Source organism: Thamnophis elegans, chromosome 2, assembly GCF_009769535.1.
Source record: "Thamnophis elegans isolate rThaEle1 chromosome 2, rThaEle1.pri, whole genome shotgun sequence".
Classification (NCBI taxonomy): domain Eukaryota; kingdom Metazoa; phylum Chordata; class Lepidosauria; order Squamata; family Colubridae; genus Thamnophis; species Thamnophis elegans.
This window is the reverse complement of record NC_045542.1, coordinates 18,872,200-18,898,113: the sequence shown is the minus strand read 5'-3', so window position 1 is coordinate 18,898,113 and position 25,914 is coordinate 18,872,200. Positions and strand designations below refer to the sequence as shown.

At 38.1% G+C, this 25,914-nt stretch overlaps 1 protein-coding gene across 3 annotated transcripts in view; it reads left to right on the top strand.

Annotated features, from left to right (window-relative positions):
• DCTN2 (dynactin subunit 2) overlaps nucleotides 1–25,914 on the top strand; it is a 63,073-nt gene that overhangs the window by 1,727 nt on the left and 35,432 nt on the right. For all 3 annotated transcript variants that reach the window (XM_032210912.1, XM_032210911.1, XM_032210910.1), the window contains exon 2: nucleotides 1,816–1,884. In XM_032210912.1, coding sequence (XP_032066803.1) covers nucleotides 1,816–1,884 — 69 coding nt within the window. The remainder of the gene's footprint in view (nucleotides 1–1,815; nucleotides 1,885–25,914) is intronic.

Sequence of the window (25,914 nt, the reverse complement as noted above, 5' to 3'; positions counted from 1 at the left end):
ATGAGTTCTGACTAACCAAATCTGTTGTTATTTAATTAAGACATTGTGGTATTTTTTTTTCTTTTGATTAGAGGGCTATTCTGAAACTATGGTTTCTTATCCTAGTATCAAAAGTTGAGTTGCAAAATGTTTCATTTTTCACTACATATAGAATTTCCTCTCATTTCTTTGTAAGGACATTTCCTTTTCCCATATTTTTGCAGGTATGTGACCTTACTGCTCACATTTGGGCAGCATGTACTGTTCACCTTTGGGAAACATTTTACTTGCACTTTTCTGAGGCAACTATCACATAAATTATAGTTAATGGACTCATTGTGGAGTTGCCATTTACCTTGTGCATTTTGTTGATCAAAATATATTTTCCTAATGTGCCACGTGTACCCATTCCTAGATCAGGAAGCACTGATATTTACAGACACCTTAGTCAATTTCCAATTAGACCATTATAATGTGCTTTAAAGATCTGCAATATTAGACATAACACCATTGCTACATGAGAGTTGCAATGAATCCCAGAGGGCTTCTGGATGCAGTTCATGTTGCAGATAATAATTTTTAAAGCTTTACATGACATGGGGCCAGTTTACTTGCAAGGCCACTGACCCCTAATGGTTTCCTCTTGTCCCACTAAATCTGGCAGATGGGCATGCTCCAAATTCTCTCAGTGAAGTAGTGTCTTCTGTTAACACAAAGAAGCATGCCTTTTGTAAATGACACATCTTGTGGAACTACTTTCCCCCAAAATACAGAGGCTTAGATTCTATTGGACTTTTGGAAGGCTATGAAAATCTGGCCTCTTCCCCAGATACTGGAGTTGGTGGATGTTCTAAAGATGTAATTTTTAGGGGCTTTCACCCAGTTTCTTTTAATAGGATTTGTAGAATTTGTTTGTGTTCTACTTCTGTTTGCTGCCCAGTGATCCCTGGCTACATGGACAACTATCTAAATTTGTTAAAGAAATAAAAGCCAATCGATACATTTGGGAGGGGAAATGCTGTAATTCGAAATAGCTGAACAAAGCAATGTGCATCTTCTATATTTATTTCATATATTTCCTATTGTATCAAAGATGATCACAGTATGCACATTTTTCTGGTGAGAGGGTTTTTTTAATTACTTCCACCATGCCTTTGCTAATGACAATGTACCTGATTGCCTGAGTTGTTTTAGCACTGATGAGGCCAATAGTTTGAGATTCTGTCTGGAGTTTATAGACCTGTTTTTGAACAGCAGATGTGGTAACATCAACTACTAATTTAACCTGAATCACTATGTACTTTCTGAGCAAGGAAACACCATAAATAAGTATGTAGATTATACATGCAATTCAGTCAGGTTCATTAATCCATCCCCCTCCCCCCCCCCCCCCCCCGAATTCTTCCCTTTGACTCTTTACTTATTATTGAAAAGGTTCTGTTAGGGCTGAATGATTGAAAATAGCTGTTTTAAGTGGTGAATGGGCTAATAAATATTCTTTGGGCCAGTATGTGAGTTTTATTTATTCTGAAGGTTCCCAGCTCTAGTCTGCCTCTGGGCAATATACAACATAAGATAATTTAAAAAATATGCAAAGATATTGCAAAAGAAAAGTTTGGAAAACCTGTTACTTAACTGATAATACTTTAAGTGTGGTCAATCTTGTTATGTTCTCTGATTTTAGTTCTTCAGATAAAAAAGAGATAATTCATAGTGGTATTAATTTATGGTGGATCTTTTTTTTAAAAAAGAATTGTTATTGTAATAGGTCTCTTCAAAATCCAGAGTAGTATTCTGATCTTATTGGTTTTATCTTATTGCCTTACTGTTTTTCAGGCCAGGAATGAGCCTGATGTTTATGAAACAAGTGACCTCCCTGAAGATGATCAAGCAGAATTTGATGCGGTAGGAACATATAAAATTTCTATTGTTTGTTAAAATTATGAGTACATTAAATGAGGGTACCGTCATCAAAAGTGACTTGTATTGTCTACTATTGTTATAGAGTGACCAAATGAAAGGAAATATGGAAAATGATATAATTTGGTCTTTTAAATCTTTATTAAAGAGAACTGGATTTCATAGTTTCTTTTAATCTGAATAAACTGAAAGAAACTCTCTTAAAAACATCGAACTGTTGATCTCCTTGACTGCTTCCCTCCTTCCCTAATGTGATTCCATGAAATAATTCTGAATTGTAGATTTTCTAAGAAGAATATTTGTTGTTTTGTAATAATAATTTTCTAAATCAAGATTAAATATCAGACAATTGCTTTGGAATTTTTCAAAGTTTTTCTTATTCCTTCTTGCCTGAAAGAGTTGTCTTTGTGCCTTCGTATCTATGTGAGGCTTTTTAATTTTTTTAATTAGTTACATTATGTGAATGTCTTCTTAAAATTCTTGGTGGGAAACTATTAGCAAAACTATACTGGGCAAGTGTTAATTGACTTTGGTGATGAGACCTTTGCTGTACAAACAATCAATTGGTTTTATATTTGTTTTATTTGATTGTTGTATGCTGGTCAGAATTGCTATTTATAAGATGGGCAGCTATACAGATAAGATTAATAAGAAAAATAAATAAATCCAAGCTTTTACAATTAGATTAATTGTAATAGTCCCTGTCTGAAAGAAAGTATTCCAGGAGAAGCTAAGGAAAAAAATCTTAAATGATTCAGAAGGGCTGGCTTGAATGTTAAACTATCGTAATATATTATGAGTTTGATATCTGGAATTAGGCATGTATTTCTCTTATTTAAATATAAATGTAACCAAAAATACATCTGAAAATATTAGAAGTGTCATTTGATAAGCTAGACTTTTTTATATATGCACTGTTTAACAGTTATATTCTACATTCAGAAAAGAAAACTACTCGAATTACAAGAGACAATCTCACAAGTTTAAAATCCTAAGATTTCTATATGCCCCAATATATAATTCCCAGATGTGTGGATGAAGAAGCTGTTTTATGTTTCTTCATTTAATGAAAGTGAATTCAGTATTACAAAACTTGCTTTTTTGCAGTTACATGTACTTAACTGCACAAGTAGTCCTTGTTTAGCAACTGTCCTGTTGCTAAGATTATTTTCAATTACGATGGTAATCACAATAGAAAAGTAAGTTTAGGACTTAATCCTGACATTTACGACCTTTGCAGGTTTGTAAAGTAAAGCTGAAACAAGATAAGTACAGTTGCAATTTTACATAGTGACCACTTTCCTTAATAACCAAATGACCTGTCCCAATTGTGACTGTTAAATGAGGATTACCTATATAGTAAATATATTTAATTGCAAACACAACCAATAGCTTAATCAGTACAACTTTATGTCTTACAAATATAGACTTGGGTTGTTTTTTTAAATGAAAAAGAAGACCTCTGTGTATGCAACCTTTTCCATTTCCATGTCATCCATCCTGCTATATTAAATACACTCCCTTTCTACATTAAGTGAATCATTGCAGTTATGTGGGATTTTTATGCATACATAGTTAAATATGAATTTCGTAGGTCTCATTTTGCTTCAGGAAATAATCCTCTTTGTTATTCCAAGGAATATGCAATCGGAATGCCAGTCAAGTAATACAAACACAAGTATGTTTGTTACTTTGGTTAAATCTTTAACCATCCAGCTGCTCAAATCTTGCTTAATAAGACATCTCTGTTAAGATGCTTGGGCATTTCTGTATTTAAATATTTTGCAGTTTGGAAGGTGTTTTTATAGTGGCTCATTATTATAATGGAAAAATATTTTGGTCCTACTATAGAATGTAAATTGTTTCCCTGATTTGTCCACAATATACTTTCCTAGGGGCAGAAGAATCTTCTTTTTCTATACTCAGTTAAGCAAATTACTACATGGACAAGGTGGGCATTATGAAGCCCTTTTATTGTACTGAAATCAGACTGAATTGAGTATATGTGGGATTGGTCTGATATTTCCACCAAATTGCAAAATATTATGCATATATTTATTTTTTGACTTTCTTTCACTTTTCCTTTGCAATGTATACATACTTTGGTTCTGCGATTTCAAGACATTGTCTCCCATTTTTTTGATTTCAGGATATTTGTCATACTTAATGATGGTCTTGCTTAATTGAGTTCCTTCTTTAGTCTGAACTCACCCAGAAGAGAATGAATAGGACCAGAAAAGCTATGACATCTCTAAGATTTAAACTTTACTGTAATAGAAATGTTTGAGATGGGGGATAATGAAAATCTCCAAGGACTCAGCTATTTTATAATGCCAAAGAAAGCATAACTAAGATATATTGGAAGAATATCACTTATTTTTCAACAAAGAAGGAATTATAGTAATCCTTTAAGGAGCTATAGAACATTTGAAAGTAAAATTTCAGAGTGAGACTTCGCTACGGAAGGAAAAGATCTGGTTAGAGTATCTGGTTTCTCTATCATAATGCTGCCAGCCTGTGATGGAATGGCATTATGATTTGTCATGGTGTGATTCCAGCTTGTTAAAAGTAATTCAAATGATGGATTGTTGTAGAAGGCCAGTGTAATGATATTTTTTTCCTGTGTGGGTGCTAGTTGAATCTTCTGAAGGCTGTATAAAATGGATGCTATAGATTTTAAAGTTTAGAATCAAAAGAGTTTTGACCATTTGTTTTTGTATATCCCTGTTTGCACTGCAATCAGAATATTTAAAACTCCCTCACAAAGCCTATTCATATTGACTCTGGCTTTAATAATCCAATCTTGCATCCAGTTTTTTTTTAAAGTAACCATAGCATCCATTAACAAATGCTCTGGCTCAGATAATAGTGCCATAAGCTGATTCCTGGACATGGCAGGAAATGCATCATGGGCTCAAGTGATTACTCCCACTTTGGCTTCTCTGTCATTCGCCCAACCATTAACGGCCTCTTGCAATTAATTCAAAAAAAAATCTGTGTTAATCTTAGGTATGATTTATTTGACATAAACCAGCATCAATCAATGTGCTACTATGGAATTGGTATGTGTCAATAAATCACAATTAAGATTAATTGCAATTTGGCCTTATGTCCTAACTTTCGATTAACTTAAAACTGATTAATTGTAAATAAAACTGAAAGCTTCAGGTCATTTTATTCTCATTAAAATAAACTACAGGACTTCCGGTCTGGCGTCACGCTGGAACGGGCTGCTGACAGACTCTCTGTTCGGTTCGCCCGGTCTTTCCACGAGCGTGGCCGTAATAGGCAAGGTCCCTTCGAGGTGCGAGGACCTTTGGAGAGGGGAAACCTCTGTGCAGTGGAGGGTGAAAGGCGATCTCCTCCCACGAAGCAAGAGGCTCCCTCAGAGTTCGTGCAAAAGAGGTCGGCTGATTAATGGCCGACCAGAAGGCGTGACCGCCAGCCATTAATAAGGAAGAGAGAGACAGCTGCAGGGAATATAGCGGACCAAATGACGGTAATCACAAGATCTGACTTAAAAGCCTAAACCTAAAAGATAAACAACTTTACTGCAATAAATACAGATACGTGTGTGGGCGCATTTATCTGCAGCGGCTATTAAATACAAACAGTGAACTTTTGTGAAAGCTGTTTGACGTTGTGAATAGAAGAAGACAGGCTTTGGACTAGTTAAATTTGAGGATTAACAGAGGACGAGACGAAGAAGAGAAGCTGGATTTGCCTGCCTGGGAAAAAGGAAAGAAGTTTAATCACAAGGGTTTGAAGTACCCGGTGTCATATTACAGCCAGAGACAGCAGAAGGAAAACACTACACTGACAACAGGAAGAGATTGATGGGTGAGTTCTAAATACTTTCTGGCCTCTCCTGCACCCTGTCGTATCACTCTGAAACGTTTCTCTTCCTGACTCTCCCAGATACTATAGAATTAACTGAGCCTATATTTCACAGCCCTGCTCCAGCTTAATTACCCTGTATGTACCCCGGGCTCTGTATAACTACTTAAGCAGCACTCAGAAGGTACTAGACTTACACCTTATAGGGGAAGAGCTGAATTAAAGCAAATGGCAACGAAAACAGTAACCTTAATTAAAGGGAGTAAAAAGCAAACTCCCCTATCTACCCCGGTGAGGGAAAAGTCCCCTGAGGGCAGGCAAACGGGAGATAAGGCAGCCCCAACCCTGCAAGACCAGGAAGTAACAATGGACTCCCTACAAGAGACAATATTGAAGATGGGGGAAAGTGTCGCCAAAGGCCTGGAGGGAGTAAAGAATGAAATGCGTGAAGTAAGAAACAATATGGGAAAAATTGAGGAACGTATAGGAGTAATACAAACAGCGCTGCTGAAAAATGAGCAGGAAATTCAAAATGTTAAGGGGAGAACGGAAATAGCGGAAAAAAGGATAGACAAAGTGGAGGACAATCTGGAATCTATAAACTCAAGCCTGGAGGAGGCCATCCTCCAGCTAGAATTAGAGCGATCAGCATATTATTTAAGACTACAAAACGTGGAGGAAGCAAAAGATGAAAACCTCCGGGAGCTGATTGGAGAAATCCTGGGATTAGTCCTCGGCAGGCCGAAAAAAGAGGTTATTAATGATCTGGACGAAGCCTATAGAGTCAATACAGGCTTCGCGAGACGCCACCGGCTTCCGAGGGAGATCCATGTGAGGGTGTTGAGAAGACAGCTGAGAGAGGACATTCTAAGTACAATAAGAGGGGACTCTCTAACATACAAAGGTAAAGAAATTCTCATCTTAAAACAGACTCCACGGAGAGTCACAGAGAAGAGAAGGAAATACAACTTCCTCTCCACACGTTTAAACAGAGACAGAATTCAGTTCAGATGGCTCCTTCCAGAAGGAATGTTGATAACATGGAGGGAAAAGAAATACCGAATAGATACCTTGGCGAAAGCTCAAGAATTCCAGGAACTTTTACTAGCAGACGATGAGAGATTTAATAAAGAAGGACTTTTAAGACAGGGGGACACTATAATTGAAACTCAACCAGAGGGGCGGGGGCCAGGAGAGGCCAGAGAACGAGAGAGATATGGCAGAGAAGATTCGAGAGCAAGGTCACCCATCGAGACTCGATCCAAAGGTGCCCTCAAAGCGAATAACGTGTAAGGGAATTGAAGAATGGGAAACGAATGTACTATCAGCTAATGTAAATGGTCTTAACATAACTTCCAAAAGAAAACGTGTACTGTTGGATCTAGTGAAACAAAAGTTAGATGTAATCTGTCTTCAGGAAACCCACATTAAAGAAAAATACAATAACCTGTTGGTCTGTCCAAAACTAGGTAAAACATTCTGCTCGTCAGCACAAACCAGAAAAAGAGGAATTGTGATGTATATAAAAGAATGGTTGAACCCCAAATTAATATATGCAGACAAAGATGGTAGGGTATTAATGGTGGAGATAATTAATGGTGGGAAAAATTTTTTACTAGTTGGAATCTATGCCCCAAATCAAAAACAAGAGAGATTTTATATTAATCTATATAAGAGGATAAATGAAATAGAGTGGCAAAATATATGTATTCTAGGGGATTTCAACGCTATAGCAGATGGTAAGATGGACTATAAGGGTACCCACAAGAAAAGCACAAGAAGGAAACTACCGTCTGCCTATGTAAATATGGAGAAGGATTTAGATCTTTATGATGTCTGGCGAGCAATGAATGACAAGATGCAACAGTACACGTTTTACTCCCATCCACATAATTCATGGTCCCGTATCGACATGGTTTGGTCAAACTCGGAGCTACTCATGGATACTGTAAATATTGAAATAATAACCAACAAGTGGGCCGATCATCACCCAGTCTTATGGCAATGGAAAGGGAAGGCAAGGATAAAAGCTAGGTGGACATTAAACCAGAACATACTACAAGAGAAACAATTTGTACAACAAATAGAAAAGGAACTGGGCTACTTCTTTAAAGAAAACGGTAAAGAGCAGACCTCAATACAAAATGTTTGGGACACGATGAAGGCAGTTGTGAGGGGAATTTCCATAGCCTATATAATAAGAAGAAACAAAATGCACAGGGAAAAACTTAATACACTGAACAAAGAACTAAGAGAGACGGAACTGCTGACCCAGAAAGAGCCAGAAAATAGTAGACACAGGGAAAAAGGAGAGTTAATTAAACACCAAATAAATTTGATCTCCCAAGAGGAAATAGCACAAAACATTAAGAAAATGAAGCAGAATTATTTTGAACATGCAAATAAAACTGGGAGATGGTTGGCCCACAAAATAAGAAAGGAGAAGGTCAAAAGAATTATTAAACAACTGTATGACGAGGAGGGGAATCTGAAACAAGAAATAGGAGAAAAGAAAAAGGTAGTACAGAACTATTATAGGAAACTATATAAACAAGACGAAATTAATGAACAGGACATTAGAAAATACCTTATAAAGCAGAAGCTTCCAGTCTTGTCGGAGGAGATGAGAGAGATGCTCGATAAAGAAATTACACAAGAAGAACTGAAAAAGGCCATTCAAAAACAAAAAAACAATAAAACACCTGGGCCGGATGGGCTCCCGTCGGAAATATATAAAAAACTTCAAAATACCATAGAAGACAAATTATTAGAACTATGTAATGATACATTGCAAAATGGTAGGGTCCCAAAATCATGGGGGGAAGCTTACATTACCCTAATACCAAAGGAAGAGGCGGACAGTAGCAAGGTCCAAAATTATAGACCCATATCCCTGTTAAATGCAGATTACAAAATCTTCGTATCAATATTGGCGGAAAGACTAAAAATAATATTAAATCAAAGTATCCATTCGGATCAAAACGGCTTTCTCCCAAAAAGACATATTAGAAACAATACAAGAATAATAATGGACACCCTGGAATTCTATCAAACAAGATCCGAGAAACAACTCGCATTAATCTTTGCCGACGCTCAGAAAGCCTTTGATAACCTAGATTGGAACTTTCTAATCACTCAACTAAAAATGATGAAATTTGGCGATAAATTTATTAAGATTATAGAATCTATATATTCACGGCAATCTGCAAATATTATAGTCAATGGGGAACTAACGGAGAGGATACAAATTGGAAAGGGTGTTAGACAAGGGTGCCCGCTCTCCCCACTACTATTTATTACGTCTCTAGAGGTCCTTTTAAATCGGATAAGATCAAATCAGGAAATTAGGGGCCTGACCATAAAAAAAGAACAATATAAAGTACAGGCCTTCGCGGATGACATGGTCTTTATCGTGGAAGACCCCTTACTTTCAGGACCGAATTTGATGAAGGACATTGAGAACTTTGGGTGTGTGGCCGGTTTAAAAATAAACAAGGAAAAAACAAAAATGATTATAAAAAATTTCCCCAAAAACCAGATTGGAGAACTAGAGGAAACAATGGAATTAAAGGTAACTAAAAAAATTAAGTATTTAGGGATCTGGCTGTCTGCGAAGTGCTCTTCCATAAAAGAAGACAACTATGATAAGTTGTTACAGAATACCCAAAAGGACTTAAAAACCTGGTCAAAACTACATCTATCACTGATGGGAAGAGTCGCAGTAATTAAAATGAATGTTCTCCCAAAAATCCTCTACCTATTTCAAACGGCACCGGTTAAGCTAGGGGAAAAATTTTATAATGATTTGGACAAAATGATTCGAAACTTTATATGGAATGGTAAAAAGCCCAGAATAAAATATATGCACCTGCAGGATAAAAGAACCCATGGGGGAATGGGATTACCGGAATGGAAAACATATCATCAAGCAGCAACAACTATGTGGATAAAAGAATGGGTAATGTTAGCTAATAAAAGAATCTTAACAATAGAGGGCCACGACCTGCAATACGGGTGGCACAACTACTTATGGTGCGAGGGAAATAAAATCCACAATTATTTTAGTAGTCACCATTTAAGGGGGGTATTGATTAAGGACTGGCTCGAAATTAGAAGGAGATACTATACGCAACTACCTAAATGGACATCTCCGACGGAAGCCCTGATATACCCGAATTTGATAAACTTGGATAAAATTGTTACCTACCAACAGTTGCTAGACGACCAAAACAAACTAAACCCCAGGGAAAATTTGGCTGATAAGGGAATAAACATCGATTGGTGGCCATATCTTCAAATTCAAAACAAACATAAATTCGATCTAGCACAACCTGGCTTCCAGAACAAGAACCAGGAATTAGATAAAATTTTAATTGGACCAGATGAGAAATTAATTTCAAAAATATACAATTGCTTACTGATTCGAAAAACGGAAGCAGAAAGAGTAAAAGAAGTCATGGTAACCTGGGCCCAAAACATCGGCCACTCAATAGATCTAGACGACTGGGAAAGAGTCTGGGAATGGAATCTAAAATTGACAAAGTCGACGGCCTATAAAGAAAATATATATAAAATGTTCTACCGCTGGCATCTTCCACCGACAAGACTGGCGAAAATGTCTTCAAAAGTTTCAGCCATATGCTGGAAATGTAAAACGGTGCTGGGCACGTACTACCATATGTGGTGGACGTGTCCGGTAGCCAAAGCATATTGGAAGCAAATACTAGGATGGCTGAATGGAATCCTGTCAATTAAACTATGCTTTAAGCCGGAAACTTTCTTATTAGGAATAATAGATCAAAAAATTTGCAAATCTGACCAATACCTCCTAGTCCATATTCTGACAGCGTCAAGGATTGTTTACGCACAATGCTGGAAGAGTGAAAATGCCCCCACCAACACTATGGTGATGAATAAAATTTTAGAACTAGCAGAAATGAACAGACTGACGATGCGAATTAATGACAAAGAAGACACAGACTTTTATACAGTCTGGGAGAAGCTATACAAATGGCTTGATGAGTCAGTGAAGACCTAGACATAAAAAGAGATAGCTAACTAACCTATCACGATTAAACCAATAACTCAAATGAACAATATACAACAACTGAGAGATAAACGAAAGGAGAAATGTATCAGGGGCGAGAACCCACCGTCGAGCAATTTTGTCACGCTACAATGCTGGGAAAACTTTAAAAAGCTGATAGGAAATTCGCTATAATTACCTGCATGAAATTAGTGATCAAACTTCATTTTAGATGAGACGAGAAGACGTATAATCCTTGCCCTTCAAGCAAGGAAAGGGAAAGAGAACCAGATTGTCCTCAGCAGAGGAAAATATGCAAATGTAACAAAGGTTAGAAGGGAGGGAAGGAGGATAGTAGGGAAGTCAGGATGGAGAGGAGAAAGGGGAGGAATAGGAAAGGCAGAAGAAGGGGGGAAGAAAGAGGAGGAAGAGAAAGAAGAGAAGGGAAAGAAGGTGGGAAGAAAGAAGGAGAGAAGAAAGAGAAGAAACTGGGGGAGGAAGGAGGGAGGGAAGAAGAGAGGGTAGTAAAGAGGGAAAGAGGGAGGGAAAGAAAGAGAGAAGGAGAGTTGAAAGGAAGGAGGGAAGGAGGGAGGAAAGGAGGGAGATTAAGAGAAAAGGAAGGAGGAGGGAAAGAGGCAGGGAAGGAGGGAAGGTATGTGTGAAGGAGGGGGGGAGCGAGGGAGGGAAAGGAGGGGGAAGGAAAGGAGAAAAGGAGAAAAGAAAGGAGGGAAGGCAGGGGAGAAGGAAGTAAGGGGGGAGGGAAGAAAAGAGGGAGGGAAAGATACCTAACCTTTGATGTTTATAATGATTTGATAGTATGGGAATATCTCGAAATGTAGTTGTATTGTTTGTTACAAGTTATGGATGTTGTATTTTCTTTTTACCAATAAAATCTTAAAAAAATAAAAATAAAAAATAAAATAAACTACAATTTAACATAATGTCAACCTGCAGTCATTTTAAATTAGGCTCTTGGAAATGATGGTAATCCAGAGGTTCTAATAGCAAGTCAGTTTATTAACTTTAATATTTCTTTTTGGTTCTTCCTTGAATCAGGAACCTTGTTTTATCCCTCATAACATGCCAGAGTTGAAAAACATTTTGGGGGGTGGGTGGGGGAATTTCTAATCCCTGGTTTATTAGAGAGGTTCCGGTTTGGTTGTTCCGATTTTTGTTTTTAAAAAATGTTTCTTGCATTTTTGTCTTAAAAATAAAAATCACAATTATATAGAGAAAATAATTACTATAATTTAAAAGAAAATTTGTGATTTACACAAGATTGGATTTTTCAGGATTTTTCAACAAAAGCAAATGTTGTGTAACATTGCAGTTGAACAGTGTTACGATTTTTTTTTATACATATAAAAGCCAATATAATATATATTGCCTTAGACCAAACTGCATATATGGGAAGGTTATTTCTCAGGCTGACAAAAATGTAGGAGATGGTTTTGTAAATGGAAGTTCGTCCAGTGAAAATATATATTTTCTGTTGAAGAGAAATTATGAAAAATTCTCCCTAATGTCTTAGAAGAGGTAATAGGTTCGAACTGAAAAGTAGATCAGTTAGTAATACATCTGTAATTTGATTCCTTCTTTACACACTTAACAAGAATAAATATCAAAGCCTCACAATCCTTGCGGGGTTTTGCCTGGGAAAAGGGTTTGCTTTCATTTGAATCAACTGCTCAAGAGTTTGAGTAAAAAGCAATGAGATTATATTAAATTATTGGGATAACCTGAAAAGAATGGAGAGCAAAATAATGCATTGTCTATTCTTTCTGCTTTATCTACATGGGCACATTTGCTCTGCTCTTAGAATTCTACAATATTTTCCTTCCAGTAATATGGAAGGAAAATATAGCAATGCATTTAGTATGACTTCAGAAAAGTTGCCTTTCATATACCCTGGTATGTCAATTTTGCTGAACCAAAGGGCCTCTTATTAATCTTCCCCCTCCAATGGGAAAGAGATCATAGAACCCATGCAGTTTTGATGGTTGATATTGAAAACCCATGCCCAGTTTCAGCATTTGGTATTTCTATGCGCAAAGGGTTTGGTTAATTGGGATGAAAAGCCACAGTGCCACATACCTTATCAATATATTTTCTTCAGGATAAGACAAACTGCAAAGTTTAGGGTTGAACACTATTGTCTAGTTTAACACAGTTGTTTTAAGGAAATTTTTGACCAAAGCATTTCAGGCCTTCTGTCATTTCTATTTATTCAGATCTGTGAACCATTCATCAGCTGTAATTTGTGACTTTTGTATCTAAAAGTCACAAATCTAAAGGCAACCTTGGATTCAATTCCCTGAGACTTCACTGAAAGAAGTTTCCACCTTCTACCATTAGTAGACAATTGCTGTACTGTATCTAGACTGGGTGCGTCATATTAAGATCATAATGCAAAGCAATAGTGGTAGGTATGGACATTGTATGCCCAAATTCCTTTCAGAGTTGATCTTTTTTTTAAAAAGGATCCATTCTGGCATCAATCCTGTTTAAAATACATATGATGTAGTCTTTAATATTATGAAAAAGATAGTGATTTAAAAAAGAATTTTATATCATTTATAATTTTACAAAGTCCTTATACCAGTGTTTCCTGATTTTTTTCTTCATTACCCAAAAAGGCATTACTCAGAAAGGCCTTTTTACTGCTTATCAGAAAGGCCTTATTTAATTTATCCCTGTTGTAATAGAGTAATGGGGTCATTGTCTTTACTCAAAGAAAAAATACCTACTTTTATCCAATTTTGGGTAATTTACCCAGCTTTGGGAAGCACTGCCTTACATGGTCCTTAGTTGGCCCTTTCCATAAAGCAATGCTTAATAAAATGCACAGATGTAAATAGGATGCATTGGTGCCTCAAATACAAGAACTGCTCATAATTGACTGAAGGAGGCACACTGCCCCTGTGTTTTTCTATAGGTGTTAGGTCCCTGAGTTCCTATGATCGCATGCCTTATCCTCTGTCTTTTGAGATAAATATCGAACTCAAAACCATATAGTTCGTATTTGACGTTTCCTCCCATCTCCTGCTAAAGGCTCGCCTTTTCCTGTAGTACAATATGTAGAGTTGATGTACGCCCTTAAATGTTTTGCAGTGAGTTGCATAAAAGCTATTTTTCTCTTCTTGGCATGCAAGCATTCCCAAAGGGAATTGTAGGAGGTACATTTAGTCTCATAGTAACGGGCATAGGATTGAGGAGTAATCAGGTCAACAAAGCATTACCTGTGTAATGCTAGCTAAAAGCACTCTGAAGTAGTGGTTCCTTTCTGTAGGCTTAGTAAAATCTACAGCTAGTGATGGAAGTTATATAGCAATTTAGCCAATCTTTGAGATCAGTAATGCCTGATATTCAAGCCTTAGATCTTATTGCCAAGTGATATGAAAACTATTATCTTGGTGCTAATTTACATAACTATTTAATTTGCTGCTTGTCATCATGTGCTTTGTACATCTTTGAGCTTAATATATCATCCTTGGGCTGTATTTTAATATGACTTTTTGAATCAGACATTGAATCAGGATATGCAATAGAAAGTATGCTGATAGAATAACAAAAATAAAGAGACAGAGACACGGTAAAAAGCAAAATGTAGGATTTGCATTTGACTGTCTCCTTTGTGCTTCAGCAAAAGCTCCAGAAGCCCTCTTGGAATAAGAGATTATGGGTAAAATGGACCTCATATCACATCTTCAAAATTGCAGCCACAGTCCTGACTCCCTAATGCTGGCATGAAGCATTTATCTTATTATTTTGTAATATTGTACTTTTTTTTTCTTTTCACAAAACTCACCTTGCCTAATACAGTGTATGAAATCAGTAAGACACTAGGGTGCAGTTTAAAGGCTGCCTACTTCAACCGGCATATTCATCCTTATTGGGTTGTAGTTGTCGGAATTCCAGTCCCTGTGACCTTGGCATACAGATGGTCATAAAACATGATGTCACATGACCTCATTTCTTAGCGATGGCAATCCTGGCACACCCCATTGCTGTTGTAAACTGAATCTCACCAGCTGTTACCCGGGGACTACCCGGGGACTAAGATAGAGATTATTGGGTTAGGGATTAGGGTCAAAGAGTAAGCAGGAAGAGAAAAATAAAAAATAAAAAGAGAAGATTGTCTTGAAGATGTCAAAAGGAAAAGCAATTCCTTATGTTTAATTCAAGCTTGACTAAGCTTATCTTGTAAGGTTGGTTTAACAGATACAGCCTCTAGGCCAGTGGCCACCAACCCTTTGGGCAGCAGGGAACGGTTCCGTAGAGAAGAGTTTTTTCCGTGGACCAGAGGGGGCATGGTTTTGTGTGCTGCCTGCATCTCGCGGATGGGGCTATGGTTGTTTGCGCGGCCTGATTGCTGGCATGCTGCAACCCAGTGCCAGTCCATGGACCCCTTCTCTAAGCAATCTTTGGTGCTATAACCCAAAAGTGGGGAATCTGGCCCTCCAGGTGTTGGTGAGCTATGGCTCCAAGCCTCTCTCATCATTCGGTCCAGTTCGCTAAGCTCAACACCATAATAGAGATTCATATCTTCGCACTCCAGCTAATGGCATCGAAAGGATGTTAAGCTTCCTTAAAGGTCAGGCAGCTGTGCTCCACTTGTTTATTGCAGAATAATAGCGCTGTAGCTTCTGGCATCGAGTGCCCCAAGGTAACCGAAACAGCTGCCTATCCAGCTTGAATGGATAGCATTACACTTTTAGCCTGTCATATCTGCTATGAAAATGAGGGAGATTCTGCTTTGGGTACATGCTGTCTAAGTGATGAAAAATATTAGATCTCTGCAACTGAAGAGGAAGGGTTATAAGAGAGAGAGAGAGAGAAAAAAAGAGATGTTTTCTTTGCCCCAGATTTTAAAAAGCTGCCATTAAAGATGTCCAGATGAAACATTGGAATACATAACCTGTTTTGATGAGAATTAGTATAAAGTTTTCATCATATAACATATATCTAAATGGTTCATTCATTTGGTTAAACAAGGAAGTACTTTTTCAGTGGGGTGGGGGTTGAGTAGAGAAAGTGAGGGTTTTTTTTTTAAAAAAAGAAAGGCATTTGATAATATTTACTGTCATCATCAAATTGTTCCCTGAAGACAGTGCTCTAAAATGGTGGTGGAGTACTAAATACTACCGTGTTTCCCCGAAAATAAGACAGGGTCTTATTTTCTTTTGACCCCTGAAATAAACATTTGGCCTCATTTTCAGGGAGGTCTTATTATTTTTGAGGTGCAGGAGGTGGCAAGCGTGGTCACCTCATGGCTGCTGTTGTGTTGCGATATTTTCGAGGAAGGGCTTATTTTAGCGCATGTGCGCAAAAGCCCGATTGGGCTTATTATCCAGGGAGATCTTATTTTCGGGGAAACAGGGTAAAAAGAAAGATATTCATTGATACGAACATGGGAGGAGATTAAAAGTAAAAATTATATGAAAATCCTGGGCTGGTTATCTACTATGGAGGCAATGATGCACCCTAACACATTAGACCTAGATAAAATGGCAAGATACTATGAAATTTTAGACACCCAAGGAACACTAAAAACCAAGCAGGAATTAAGAGACCAGGAAGTGATTATAGACTGGTGGCCATATCACCAACTACAATCTAGATATAAAAAGGATTGAGAGGAATTTGGAATTGATATAGAACCAAAGCAACCAGACAAACTGCTATAAGGTACAGAAGAGAAATTAATATCGAGGATATACAATTATTTACTAAATTTTGACCTGGCAGAGGAAATATAGTAGAAGGAGCAATGATAGCCTGGGATTAAAAACTTGGGTTATAATATTCAGTTGGAAGATTGGGAAAGAATTTGGAATAAAAATTACACAATAACAAAATCTGTTGCAAACAAAGAAAACTGATACAAAATGTTTTACCGCTGGCATTTGGCCCCCATGAGATTCGCAAAAATGTATTAGATCTTAAATCCAAACTGTTGGAAATGTAAACAGGCACAGGGTACCTTATTTCATGCATGTTGATCATGCCCAAAAGCAAAAAAATATTGGTCTAAAATACAAAAATGATTACAGGAAATTACAAACATACAAATAGAGCTCAAAGCAGAATTGTTCCTTCTGGGGATTATTAAGGGAAAGTATACAAAAGAGATAAAATATTTAATATTGCACATAATTACAGCAGCGAGAATAGCACTCGCATAATGTTGGAAAATTACTACCATGCCGACAGACTGTTTGATAATCCAAAAGATTCTTGATTGCGCAGAAATGGATAAATTCACATTGGAGTTAAGGCAGTGGTGGGTTTCAAATTATTTTGGAACCTATTCTGTAGGTGTGGCCTGTTTTGTGGGAGTGGCTTGGCAGTCATGTCACCGGGTGGGAGTGACCAACTTGATGTCACTCACCAGGAGATGTCATGGATTGGGTAAAATGTGGTGGAGCTCACTTAACAACGCTCTTGCTTAGCCACCAAAATTTTGGGCTCAATTGTATCATATGTCCAGGATGATCTCTGCCTTCCTCTGCATGGCAGCCTTGTCCTAGTAAACTATTTCTCCTTTCCGGCAATTTTCCTCTCTGTTAGAAGCACCATAATATTCCATACAATGTAAGGTTTCCTGCTGCAGCACGGGGTTGGACTAGATGACCTCCTAGTAGTCTTCTAGCCATAAATTGCTGTGTTTTTTTTCTTTCGTTCTGCTAACAAAGAAACCTGCCTGAGGCTCATTCCACATGCCTGCCAGATAGAGATAATGAGTTAATGACCCTAGAGAAAATTTGGCTCCATTCACAAGCCTTTTATAAACACAATGCTCATATTGCACAAACCCCCAAAACATTAAACCATATAACATATAACCATATAACCAGTTTGTTCTTTCCTGCACCTTTTCAATTTAAAATTATTAAGACTTGTGGACTTCAACTCCCAGAATTCCACAACCAGGCACGCTCAGTTCCGATTTAAAGCGACAGCATTTGTTTTTCTCCTTTGCGAAAGACGTTTCCTTCTTTCTTTTTCTTTTTCTTTTTCTTTTCCCTTCCCTCCCTCCCTCCCTCCCTCCCCCCTCACACACACACACACACAAGTTGGATTGGACTATCTCTCCTACCTCCTTCCCTCTCTCACTCACTCACTCTCCCTCAAACACACAAACACACACACACACACACACACACACACAAGTTGGATTGGATATCTTTTCCAATGGCTTGAAAGCAGCTCCTCTGCCATCCTCCCCCATTCCCCCGCTGCCTTCCCCAAACACATCCCCCTTTGCAAATGCAGCCTGCTGTCTGGGTGGGAAATGCCTGGAACTCAATAAAACCCAACCATTCACCTCCTGCTGGCAGGCTGGGGTGAGAGGAGAGGCAGAGAAGCCGGAGGGGAGCCGATCCGAGCCTTCCAAAAGTAAGAGGCTGGGGGAAAGTGTGTGAGCTACAGCATGGCTCTTTGGCTTCCTGCCTCCTCCTGTGATCTCCTCAGTGCTCGCTTGTGCTCTCCCTCCTCAAGTGTAGTTTGATTGCAGGCGGAGCCACGTTGCTTTTTCAAACTTGTAATCAGTGAAGCTGGGCTGGATTTTTATATAGTTTTATCCAGTTTTATCCAGCTGTGTGTGTGCGTGAGAGAGAAATGCATGGGGGCCTGGGGAGGAAGTCACTACACTTGGGGAGGGAGAGCACGAGCGAGCACCGAGATGACCACAGGAGGAGGCAGGAAGCCAGGCAAAGTGTCATGCTGTAGCACACACACTTTCCCCAGCCCCGGAAGGCTCGGATCCACTATGTAAAAATCCGGCTCAGCTTCACTGATTACAGGTTTGAAAAGGCAACGTGGCTCCACCTGCAATCAAACTACACTTTGGGAGGGAGAGCACAAGCGAGCCAGGGTCCTTCCCTCCAGCCTTTGCCCAAAGCCCTGCACAGCACCAGGAGGATGACGTTTGAATTCCTCCCCCTCCCTCCGACCCACGCGGACCTTTTCCAGCTGCTTCAGAGAGAAATTCAACTCTGCTCTTGCCTCGGGTCCTCTGAAGAAGCCCCGCCCTCACTTCCTTCTCTTTGAGAAGCTCCTTGTAAATGGCCTGCAGGGCAGGAGAGTGTACCGGTATGGGCCGTGGCCATGCCTCTGTGGAATGTGTACAGGAAGGAAGGCAAATTTCTGGAACCGGTATGCCCGAAGAGGTGCGAACTGGCAGGAACCCTCCTCTGAGTTAAGGGATAAGGAAGACTCAGAATATTATATAGTTTGGGAAAACTGGTATCAATGGATGAATAATAGGAACATGAAATGTACAGCTTAGAAACATAGATGTATAGCTATAGGAATAATTACGAATATATAAAATGTATTTAAATAGTAAATGGTTATGTTAGTACTGTCAAAAAGGATTGTAACTTATACAAAACTATTTTTTAAAGGTATTTGTATTTAATGTTTTAAATTCTCATTAAAGTTTCTTTTTCAAAAAAATAAAATGTTGCTGGAGTACTAAATGCTAAAAAGAAAGACATTAGCATGTGTTATTATGGACGCTCTGAAATGAATTAACTTCCCGTGTGTGTGTGTGTGTGTGTGTGTGTGTGTGTGTATGTGTGCCCGCGCTCGTGCGTGTGTATTTGTTTTCGTAGATTTTCACGGTTGTAGGTCTTGTTGTATTCAGGTCTTTTCCCATGTAAGATTGAGATTGTCTTGGCAACGTTTAGGCGAGGTCTCACTCGCCATCTTCAGGCTGGGTTTTGGGCTTAAAGCGTGGCCGGAGCTGCTGACTTTCTATAAATCTTGGTGAGGGTGTGTGGAGTGCTGGCTTTGTTTCAGTAAGTGGAATGATTGGTTGTGTGGTTGTATCATGGATTGGTAGATTGGTGCTGACAACAACGGACACACAGCCAGCACCAATCAGCACCAATCTACCAATCATGATACAACATACAACAAGATCAGCATACCTATACCCGTGAAAATGTATGTATGTATGTATGTATGTATGTTATGTATGTATGTATGTATGTATATGTATATATATATGTTGTATTTGTGCTGATAAATAAATAAAGGGAGACTAGTATAGATCTATTTCAAGCTATTTAGCTCTCATCAGTTAGCCATACCCTTACTGGGATTAGAACGTCGTAATCTACAAAAAAAAACAATGGCTCCCTAGGACACACCATCTACTGCAAAAAACACACACCAACCGCTACTTAAGCACACAATCCCATCACCACCCTGCACAGATCAACTCTGCAGCAAGACCCACATCTCCAGAACCAAACCCCTAGTCAACAAAAACCACCTGAAAACTGAATTTCACATTCTCACAAACATATTAATCTCCAACGGATTCCAAAGAAAAACAATTACCAACCTAATCCAAAGGGAGACTTCCCCCAAAAACTAAGACACAGAACAGGACAACAGCATCGCTCTCCTCCCTTACATCAAAGGTACCACAGATAAAATCAGCAAAATTCTCCACAAACACAATATCAAGACAGCCTTCTCAATATAGCCTTCAACACTGACCAAAAAATAGCCAACCTCTTAAGAAACCCCAAAGACAAAATCCAGCTGGAAAACCAAGGAGTCTATGAAATACCATGCAAAATCTGCCCTACAACATGCACAGGACAAACAAACAGGAGAATAAATGCACACATCAGAGAACACAAGACCACAGTAAGAAAAAAAGAAAAAACTTCCTCCCCTTTCCAGCACCTTAAAGCTACAGGACATGAAATTAATTTTGAAGGAACCAGGTTAATCTCCAAATAGAACACTTCAACAAGAGAATAATTATGGAAGCTATTGAAATAGAGAAACACCCCCACAATATGAATAAACGTGACAATACCTCCTGCCTACCAGACATCTGGAAACCAGCCCTAGTCAATAAATGAGCCCCACCCACCACCCAGGCCATTACAACACAAAACAACAATAGACACACAGCCAGTACCAATCAGCATTAATCTACCAATCATGATACAGCCACACAACCAATCATTCCACTTACTGAAACAAAGCTAGCACTCCACACACCCCTACCAAGATTTATAGAAAGACGGCAGCTCCGATCACACCTTAAGCCCAAAACCCAGCCTGAAGATGGCAAGTGAGACCTCGCCGAAACGTTGCCAAGACAATATCAATCTTACACGGGAAAAGACCCAAATACAACAAGACCAGCATACCTACACTATATATACAGGTGAAACTCGAAAAATTAGAATATCGTGCAAAAGTTCATTTATTTCAGTAATGCAACTTAAAAGGTGAAACTAATATATGAGATAGACTCATTACATGCAAAGCAAGATAGTTCAAGCCGTGATTTGTCATACTTGTGATAATTATGGCTTACATTATGGCTTATATATATGTATATTTTGGTGTTGTATTAGTTTGCCTTTGCCCTATTTATCCAAATACTTTCTTCATATTTAACTTATGCCTCATTTCTGGGTCATTGCTCTTCACGCTTCACTATTTTTTTCCACTGTTATTTTTTATATATATGTAAATGTATTCTTAATATTATTTCTGTATATACCATGTTTCCCCCAAAATAAGACTGCGTCTTATATTAATTTTTGCTCCAAAAGATGCACTAGGGTTTATTTTCTGGTTAGGTCTTATTTTGGGGAAAATACGGTACCAAATGCATCCATCTGGCTGACAATTTTAACTGGGGCTTATTTTGTGGGTAGGGCTTATATTATGAGCACCCTGAAAAATCATGCTAGGACTTATTTTCTGGTTAGGTCTTATTTTCAGGGAAATGGGATAGTATTTTACTTTATAAGCATAAACAGAGGATCTTTGGGCCAAAAGCATAAAACTGGAATTTTGACTCTGAGGGAACAGTAGAAAGACCTCTATGTAAATGTTGATGTAGTACAGAAAGTCCTTGTCTTACAATTACAATCGGGACCAGAATTTCCATTGCTAAACAAAACAATTGTTAAATGAGTTGCAACCTATTTTATGACCTTTTTTTGGTCACAATTGTTAAAACAAATTAATGCATTGAAGTGAACCATATGGTTCTTAAGTGAGTCCAACTTTCCCTATTGACTTTGCTGGTTGAATGTTGCTGGGAAAATTGCAAATGATACTCACATGGCCTTGAGATGCTGCAATCACGTCTGCTGCCAAGAACCTGAATTTTGATCATGTGATTGTGGGTGTGCAGCAGTGGTCATAGGTGTGAGGAATGGTCATAAGTCACTTTTTCCAATGCCATTGTAACTTTGACCACTAAATGAATGGTTACAAGTCGAGGAGTACTGTACTTGTATTCCTTTTTTCAGTTTCCATACAAACCTTTGAATATTTTGTTCCTCTTATTCCTTTGACAAAGAGCCAAAGCTATTTCTGCTGTAATGAAAGCTAGATGTAGAAGCTGTAACTGTACAAGAAATAATTGCTTTATACCCATTTTCAGATGAACCACCCACTGCATAGCCAAGCATTTCTCGCTGTTCAGCTTTTACAGAGCTTTAACTACCAAACAAAGCATTATTTAAATACAGGTACGTCCTTGACTCACAACTATAATGGAGCCTGCCCAGTACAGTTGGAAGTTGTGAAGTCTGTTAAGTGAGGTACCCATGTAATCACCTCATTTACACTACTCCCTCCAATCTCTGTTCTTTGTGGTACAGTTGTTAAATGAACGTGTGTGTTGTTAAGTGGAGCACAGGGTGCCTCAGAGGCCCTGGGGGAAAGCCTTGGAGGCCTAGAAGAGGCCCTGCCCTAGGACTCCCATACTCCCTGAGGGACTGCAGCAGCCATAACTTTGGGATCGGGTCATAAGTAGCTTTTAGAGCCTCTGCTGTAATTTTGAACATTTACTAATTTGTCTTGTCTTGTATGCCGCCCACTCCTGGAGGACTCCGGGCGGCTCACAAAAGACAAGGGAAAGGGGGAAAACGAGACAAAGACAACATATTGTCTTTGTCTCGTTTGTATTGGTTGAATACCTCAACCAATACAACCCAGTTGTATTGGTTGAGGTATTCACACATTATCTTAGCCCATTTAAAATGTCTACCACAACCAGTTGAATTAATTGTTTAATTAACTGATGCAACTCTTTCAATAGGGTTGGAATTTTGGAAATTTTTTTGCTTCCGTTTAGAACTAAGGAGCAGGCCGTCAAAGAACCTTTGCTTTGGCAGCAAAATCAGCTGTGCATCGACAGGAGAAAGAGATTGCCCCAACTTAAACATGCCATCTTGGTGGAAGTCCATTGTAGTTTTACATCTGATATAATCAGTTGGTGATTTTTTTTAACTCAGCTGTACCAAAATGGAAAAAATCCTTGTGAAAATGGTGCTAAGTAAAACGCAGTTTTGTTGCATTTTTGCTATGCATATCAAACCTCAGCCTTTTTCCTATGGAAGAATATGGATGGAAAGATGTTTATCATAAGCATATCAAGGAGAATGAGTTTGGGTTTACCTTGGCCCATAATGAAAAATAAATGACTTTTGCATTGTCTCAGAAGCTGAAGTGAGATACACAAATATTTTGCTCTTTGCAGTGGCTCTATTGAAAATTGTATTGATACAATTACAACCGTACTGTGTAATAAATATGCATTGTCATAGTATAGATGTATTTCAGTTTCATAACATTCATTGGTAAGTCTGTATTATTCCTATTTTAAGGAGTAAGTGAATAAGAAGTGAAGGATTATGTTTTTGTGTTGGCAGTTCTGAAACTGCTTTTCCAAAAGCAGTTGAAAACAAAATGGAAAAAGAAAACAAATTCCTTATATAGATCTATTTTATTCAGCTATCCTGTATTCATAGTCAAAGACTTCCTATATGATCTATAACGAATAAATACTCTACAGCAAAGGTCCTTTCCAAAGTCAATTAAAAGCTTTCTATTTGTAGATCCTGCTCATTTTATTGATGAATTGACTATAGCTGGGAGAATATGAATAGCCATTGAATAGTTTTTACTTAATTTCTTTTACACCTGATAAGAGAGCAGTGGTGGAATTCAATTTTTTTTTACTACCGGTTCTGTGGGAATGGCTTTGTGGGTGTGGCAGGGGAAGGATATTGCAAAATCTCCATTCCCTCCCCACTCTCAAAATTTCCACTACCAGTTCTCCAGAACCTGTCAGAATTGGCTGAATACCACCTCTAGTTTGCAGATGGTAATTCTGTTCTCAGCTTCCTCACTTTCTGTACAATTGAAACCCAGTTAATAGTGATTTTGATTAATTTAAATAAATGGATTTTAATATACTTCCACTTGTGAAGTCAGGTTAACTGGTAGTGCATATGTGTTAAATGAGGAAGTTGTACTATCTTAATTTACATCCACATCAAAGTTTTTTTTAAAATGTATTCTCATTATATTATCAGTGAATTCTAATCTTTGGGCTCCATGTCCAATGTCCAGGAATTCTAGTAATTGAGAGAAGTGTGAATGTTATCAATTTCTATTCAGCTGCATTTTGTGATGATCAAATTCTGAATCTTCCAAGCAATTTGGGCACTGAAATCTTTGGTGCTGGTTATCCCCCCCCCCCCAACACACACACAAAAGTGAGGTTTAAGCAGAGGAAGTGAAGTGAGCCTTTGGTCCTCCAGGAGCTACTAGGTTCTAGTTCTAATCAGATCTACAGGTCTTACTAGGAAGCTAAGAAGAAACAGTATGGTGCATTTCTAGATTTCACCTCCCATACAGAAAAGGTGAGCCCCACTAAGAAGCTTGTTATAGAGCAGAATTACAAATATTGTAAATAAATAAGCCCACCATGTTTGCTAATGAATCCAAAGTTGATTTCAAAAAATTAATGTAAATGCATAAGAAGCTAATGTTGGTTTCTATTTATGTCCCAAAGGTCCTTTTTTTTTTTTACAAGAGGCAACTGGACTTTCTGGTTTTTCTTTGAAATCCAGTTGCCTCTTGAAAAAAGCACCTTTGGGACAACCATGACCTGGATGACTGAATGTCCATAGACGTTTCTATTCATGGGCTTGAAAATTATAATGGTATCTTAAGGAATGATTTCCCGAGATAAAATAACCAGGTTTTTTTATATACTTGATTTTTATTATGTGTTATAAATATAAACAGCTGCCTAATCAATAGTTCATGTGGTTCAGTGTTGTTTGCATTTTGATGGACAAAATGGGGGGAAAAGCTTACCCACATTTTAAAACTTCAGAAGGAGGCTTTCCCTTCCCTTCCCTCTGCCCACAATGTCTACTTCTAAACAACTGGAAAAAAATCTTGGCAGCTCTGTTTGCTCAGGTATGGGTCAAGGTGCTCTGTTAGCTAAAATGGATGACAGCTTGAATTAATGAGCAGCAGTTTGCATCCTTCTCTGCTACTATGCCTTGGGCAGGCAGCACGCTAATGCAATAGAATTAACAGTGCATGCTGGCATGAACATTAATGAACATTCGGTGTGCAAAAAAGGGACTGTGGCAGAAAAGAACTCCCTGAACTTCCTTACCATCTTCTTTAGGATGATTTTGTACCTCTTTGTTATTTGCGGTACTGATTTCTTGTGTGTTTGAAAATAATATTGCAAATCAAGCATTGCAGAGATTATATAGTCTGACATAAAGAGATCAGATGATAACTTCCCGGATTATCCCTTAAGTGGCCACTACCCACTCTGGCTTCCAGCCAACAATTACTTAGAATCCTTTCTTGGGATTTAACGGGGTATGATCTTTTAGACTCTAGTAGGATTTTCTTTTGGGTATTACCTGCAATCCAATTGTCTCTGTCTGCTATATAGGAAGGAATCCATTTGAGTGTTGTTTGTGCTCTGCAATAATGAGCTTTATGAATCTAAATTTATTTTTAAAGATCTGTGTAGCTATACCCTGAAACTGAGAAGGGACCTAATGTAAAGGTTGATTATTTGGCCAAATGTTCATGATAGTGTTTATTTGTTCCACTTCCTGAGCTGAGCCTTTTTCTAGAGAAAGTCATGACCATGTGAGAAGAAGCAAGAAGCATGTTTCTGCTTTTTAATGTTCTTTTTAAATAGTAGCCATGACATGAAAATACATTAGTATGTGCTGTTATACAGTAGTTTATGGTAGCTTTCAGATGTGAAGATAATTGAACAATATAAATTTTCAAATCTTACTGGGAGTATAATGCATTTTTGGTACAGACAT